We start from the raw sequence: 6346 nt of genomic DNA, 5'->3' as shown, positions 1-6346 counted from the left end.
TCCAATCCCAAAGAAAGGCAATGCCAAAGAATGCTCAAACTACCACAGAATTGCACTCATCTCACACGCTAGTAAAGTAATGCTCAAAATTCTCCAAGCCAGGCTTCAACATTATGTGCCCCGTAAACTTCCAGATGTTCAAGCTGGCTTTAGAAAAGGCAGAGGAACCAGAGATCAAATCGCCAACATCTGCTGGATCACAGAAAAAGCAAGAGAGTTCCAGAAACACATCTGCTTTATTGACTATGCCAAAGCCTTTGACTGTGTGGATGACAATAAACTGTGGAAAATTCTGAAAGAGATGGGGATACCAGACCACCTGACCTGCCTCTTGAGAAACTTGTATGCAGGTCAGGAAGCAACAGTTAGAACTGGACATGGGAACAACAGAGTGGTTCCAAATCAGGAAAGGAGTACTCCAAGCCTGTATATTGTTACCCTGCTTATTTAACTTACATGTAGAGTACATCAAGAGAAAAGCTGGGCTGGAAGAAGCACAAGCTGGAATCTAAATTGCCGGGAGAAATATCAATAACCTCAGATGTGCCGATGACACTACCCTTATGGCAGAAAGTGAAGAGGAACTAAAAAGCCTCTTGATGAAAGTGAAGTAGGAGAGTGAAAAAGTTGGCTTAAAACTATACATTCAGAAAACTAAGATGGCACTTGGCCCCATCACTTCATGGCAAACAGATGGGGAAATGGTGGAAACAGTGGCATACTTTATTTTGGGGGGGCTCCAAAATCACTGCGGATGGTGAGTGCAGCCATAAAATTAAAACACGCTTGCCCCTTGGAAGAAAAGTTATGACCAACCTAGACAGCATATTAAAAAACATAGACATTACCTTGCTGACAAAGGTCCAAATAGTCAAAGCTATGGTTTTTCCAGTAGTCATGTATGGATGTGCTGCTGCTAAGTCGCTTCAGTCGTGTCCAACTCTGTGCGACCACACAGACGACAGCCCACCAGGCTCCCCCGTCCCTGGGATTCTCCAGGCAAGAACAGCGGAGTGGGGTGCCATTTCCTTCTCCAATGCATGAAAATGCAAGTGAAGTCGCTCAGTCCTGTCGGACTCTTCACGACCCCATGCACTGCAGCCTACCAGGCTCCTCCGTCCATGGGATTTTCCAGGCAAGAGTGCTATCGCCTTTGGACTATATAAAGAAAGCTGAGCACCGAAGAATTGATGCTTTTGAACTGTGGTGTTGGAGAAGACAATCTTGAGAGTCCCTGAAACTGCAAGGATATCCAACCAGTTCAGCCTAAAGGAGATCAGTCCTGGGTGTTCATTGGAAGGACTGATGTTGAAGCTGAAACGCCAATACTTTGGCCACCTGATGCAAAGAACTGAGTCATTTGAAAAGACCCTAATGCTGGGAAGATTGAGGTCTGGAGGAGAAGGGGACGACAGAGGATGAGATGGTTGGATGACATCACTGACTCAATGGACAAGAATTTGGGTAAACTCCGGGAGTTGGTGATAGACAGCGAGGCCTGGTGTGCTGCAGTCCATGGGGTCGCAAAGAGTCGGACACGACTGAGCTGAACTGAAGAAGTGGATACAGAGGCAGGGGCTGGCCTCAGTAGATGGGCGGCAGCAAGGGTGAGAGCAGAGGGTGACATAACATTGAAAATAGTTGCCACGTCCCTCTTCAACCGCTAACGAAGACCTCCAACTTTCTCTCCCTGAAACAAACTAAGACTTGCTTTCGCTGGGGTGGGCGGCGCCGGGGGTCACGATGCGGGGAGCAGGTCGGCGCATCGCGCAGGCGCACGACGCGACGGGAGGTGGGGGTCAGGAGGCGGGGAGCGGGTCGGCGCACTGCGCAGGCGTACGACGCGGCAGGGGGTTGGGGGGGGGTGTCACGAGGCGGAGACCGGGTCGGGAGCAGCGCGCAGGCGCGGGGCGCGGGACTCGGCACGCGGGCCGGAAGGGGCGGTGGGCCAGGATGGCTGCGGAGCAGGGCGCGCTGCCCGTTTTGTTGGTGCCGGTCCCCGCCGAGGCCGTAGGGCGACTGGGGTCTCGGGCGCAGCTGCACAGAGAGCAGGCGGCCCTGGGGAGTCTGACGGCCGCAGGCAGCCTTCACGTACTTCCCTTGGCGCCGGGCGGCCGAGGCGGGGGCGACTGCCGCCTGGAAGGCTGTTTTCGGCAGTAAGAGCTGCGGCCGGGCCGGGCGGTGAAGGGAGCGCGCCTCTTGGCCTGGGGGCGGCGGGAGCGGAGTGACGGCGGGGCGCCCGCCTGAGGCGGGCCCGGCCCCCTCAGAGCCGCACGGCGGTCGTGTTCCCCTTTTCCGTTCCCGGTGGGCGGAGACCGCACCCAGATTCTCCGCACGCGGGGAGTTGTAGGAGTCCCTGTTTGGGCTCTGAGCTTTTTTATTCGTTCTACAGAGTTTGATTTCTCGTCACCGTGCTCTACCCCACGCCCATTTTCTTCAGTTAAATTTGTTGAAGACGCCAGCTGGGGGGCATCGTCTCATTTCCATTGTCGTGTTGTTATTCTAATGCGGGATACAGATAGCTGTTTCCTTCACTTTTGAGCTTACTCTCCCCGCTCCCCTTTGAAGGATAGATAGAGCCTGCATTTTCTATTCATTAATGTATTTTCCTAACAAGTGCTTATTATGCGCGCTGCTCGTTACCTAGGAGTAGTGCCTGAAAGGTGTAGTCAGACAGTTCTTAATACACGTGGTGCTGTGTGGTCGGTAAGACAGAAAAACAATTTCAGTCGTCTGTAACTCTTACGTTTTATATCGTTAAGTTTGAGAGTGCCATCCGAGGCTTTGGACTCTTTAATAAAACGTTTTAGAAATGTTTCTTTACGGCTTTAGTAGCCAAATAGTCTTGGAATCTCCAGGTCGTACAACAGTGCCTCACAGTAGAGAGTCGTTTGGTAAATCCCTGAATGCTTCAGTGGGTTTCATGTTTTCTTTACTCCTAGTCTCTAGCTGCTAGGAAAAGGATTCTCTCTCGTTAAGTTAGTTGATTCAGCATTATTAAGTACCGATGAACACAGTCCTGTAAAGAGAGGAATGAGTCAGAGATCCTAATAGAAGATAAGCAGAACTGACATGAAATAATTGGGGGCTTATGTAAACTAATGCAGATTAGTGGGAGGAAGAGCATGGAAGACAAGGTTTTAGCTTTTTTTTTTTTAACTGAATTAAGTTTTAATTCGAGTAATTCATAGGGTAAAAATAAGGACAAATTTATAGGGTACAGAGTTTGCTTCCTACTTTTCTGCCAGTGGGGCTTCCCTGATAGCTCAGTTTGTAAAGAAGCCGCCTGCAATGCCAGGAGAGTCGGACACGACTTTCACTTTTCTGCCATAATCGCATGTTGGTAGACTATACCGATATACAGGGTCTTTTGTGTATATTGTTGAATCATTGTGCATTCTGTAATCTGTTCCGTGAAAAATCCGGCTTTCCACGTGGCAATATGGTCCCATGTGCTAATGATGTTACTCGTTTCACAGTATTTTGCTTTTAAATATATTTTAATTTGTTTATCCATTTCCATATTTAACATTTTCAGACTTCAGTGTAAACAGTCAGGTATTGGCTGTTTATGAAACATCATTCTAGGTATAAAGACAAAAATACAAAATGTCAATATTTTTTCTCTGACATAGCACCAAGTTCACTGTTTTTAGATATAAAACATTTCTTTTGTGGAAAAAAGCTTTTTTTAAAAAAAGGAACTTTATCAGCATGGTAGCTTCATCTGCATTGTTTTCAAAATCTGGGCTTTTTTATTTTTAAATGTAACAATTTAATTTGAAGCTGTAGCATTAATAGTCTTATTCCATCCTTGTTAGTCGTGTTGGTATGTTGACTTTGTACTGCGTTATATATTTTATAACTGCACTGCCCCATATGCTAGCCATTAGCCACATGTGACTTAAAATTGAAAATTTAGTTCCTCGGTTGCACTCACTGAGCATATTTCAAGTGCTCAGTAGCCCCATGTGGCAGTTGGCTGCTGTATTGGACCTTGGAGATTCGTAGAACACTTCCATCTCATGGAAAGTTCTGTTGGATAGAGCTATTCTGTGATATGCCTCTTTAAAGTCTTTAAAGTCTATAAATGCAATAATCACTTTTTAAAAAAGTGATTGAAAGCATTTATGTTAGCAGAACATTTTTTGTTTATTGTGAAGACCATCTCTTATAAATAATAGACATTCGGTTATTGAAACTTATCCTTGATCATGACAGTTTCTTTAAGCATATCATCAGTCTGGATTTAGGATGAAATGGAATAAGAGCAGCCACCATTTCTTGCTCTTTGCCCCCTCTTCACCACCCACTCCTGTATTCTTGTGTTGCCCTGAAGGATGTTGAGGGGAAAGAAGTGAGAAGGGAAGGAGAAAGGGAAAAGGGGCTGAAATCTAGAGCAGTTTACATTCCCTTAGGTTGTGTATAGAATGAATGCTCTTAGGTGAACCAAAAAGTTCTCTCCTCTTTCTGCCATTTTACCCTCACCATTGTGGGTAAGTATTATTGTGGATGTAGAATATAATCATAGTCTAAACTTTTTCCTTAGGTTTGTGTGGGAGGATTCTCATCACAGCGGGACACCAAACAACAAGCCCAGACTGCTTGCTCTTACTGAAAATTATGAACTGCTCATCTGTGAATTTAATTTGGAACATGGAAGATGTGATGCAACCATTTTATATAGCTATAGTGAAGAGACATTGCAGAAGCTTGTTGAAGATCAAAATATCAGTAAGTATTTGCAGGTAGTCTTGCAGCATGTTTGAATCTATATTACTATGTAATTTTATATATTTCAGGAACAGTTCTTACAGAGGTAAAATCAGGGAGGGATATTTGCCCTGTCTAGTACAGTAGGCACTAGTTACACGAGGCTGTTAATGTAGTTAATATGAATTAATGTGTCCTTCAAATGTCAAGTACACATTCCAGATTTGAAAACTTGGTACTAAAAAAGTAAAATATCTCATTAATAGTTTTTGTATTAATTACATGTTGATGTTTTGAAGATGAGGTAAATAATATAATAAAATTAGTTTTACCTGTGGGTTTTTTTTTTTTTTTTCAGTGCAGTTACTGGAAAATTTAAAATTATACATGTGGCTCACTTTTGTGGCTGATGTTATATTTCTCTTGGTTAATCTGCTGATCTGGACTGGTCACAGAGCTGTTTGCTACATCCTATCCTGAGGGCTTCAGGGAGCAGAAATCAAAGCACTCAGGCATTTATTTTTAAGGCCGTAGCATTCTTGCCACCCTGCTTATGTTTCTTCTTTTCCTTTTAAAAAAAAGAGTCTGTGATGGTTCTTCTGGGGTCTCGTGGGTAAGAACCTTTTTTAATCATGTGGGTTTTTAAATTACACTCTGGCCAGAAACAGAAGGCACAGAGAGATCGTAGGTCATCTTCATTCATTCCCTCACCTACCTTCCAGTGACCACTTGCTTAGCTGAGTTTGATCAGTAATTGTCTAGAGTTGGACTAAGATAAATGCTGATTCTTTTTTGTTTCATCTGTTTGTGTTAACAGCACCAAATTTACCAGTTGTAAAATTGTGACCAGTGAGTTTGATGTAATATCCTTTTGTTTTATAGGTATTTCCTTATTATCTTTGAGGATTCTGTCATTTCACAACAACACATCATTATTGTTCATCAACAAATGTGTTGTCCTACATGTTATGTTTCCTGAAAGAGATGCTGAGATTAGGGTACTCAGCTGTTGCACATTACCCTTACCTGTGCAGGCAGTGGACAGGATTATTGACACGCAGCTCTGCAGAGGAATTCTCTTTGTTTTGAGTAGTTTAGGCTGGATCTGTATCCTTTTTGGTAAAGATGTTGATGTCGGTGGGAGGAGAATACCTAGGAAAATGAGCCTTTTTAGGCTTTTAAGTTTAGGGACTGGCTTATAGGTGGAATGGTTAATTTCTCAGTAAACCTTTCGGAGAAAAAGCTCTTCATGAACTTCAGATACTCAGCTGCATTGCTTTATATTCCATTCAGATATTTTTCAGTTTATAAATACACATTTTTTCATAGTCATAACCATCTAGCTTATCTATGTTTTTAAATTGGGTATATTCTGTATTACCCATTTATTTAAAATATTATTTATTAAATATCAGTTTTGTGCTTGTTCCAGGAGGGATTTAGATGACTGCTTATGATGTAATACACTCATTTTCGTGTATGAGTATAATCTTATCTCTTACTGCCTCTAATGCTTCGGTCGTATTAGGAAATCATATTGTTTGCATAACCGTTTTTTTAAGTTTGTTTTTGGAAACTGTCACAGATTTTTTTTGTCCTTAGATTCATAGGTCACCGGCAGAATTATATTAAA

At 43.3% G+C, this 6346-nt stretch overlaps 1 protein-coding gene across 1 annotated transcript in view; it reads left to right on the top strand.

The window, feature by feature from the left end:
* The first annotated feature begins 1887 nt into the window (after positions 1-1887).
* Positions 1888-6346, top strand: part of SPG11 (spastic paraplegia 11 (autosomal recessive)) — a 76407-nt gene continuing 71948 nt past the window's right edge. Inside the window, exons 1-3 of the mRNA XM_010845189.1 lie at positions 1888-2156; positions 4550-4734; positions 5596-5820. Coding sequence (XP_010843491.1) covers positions 1954-2156; positions 4550-4734; positions 5596-5820 — 613 coding nt within the window. The 5' untranslated portion in view covers positions 1888-1953. The remainder of the gene's footprint in view (positions 2157-4549; positions 4735-5595; positions 5821-6346) is intronic.

This window comes from Bison bison, unplaced genomic scaffold, assembly GCF_000754665.1.
Source record: "Bison bison bison isolate TAMUID 2011002044 unplaced genomic scaffold, Bison_UMD1.0 scf7180017864213, whole genome shotgun sequence".
In the NCBI taxonomy this organism is placed as follows: Eukaryota; Metazoa; Chordata; class Mammalia; order Artiodactyla; family Bovidae; genus Bison; species Bison bison.
The sequence above is the reverse complement of the archived record's forward strand: the minus strand, read 5'-3'. Positions and strand labels throughout refer to the sequence as shown.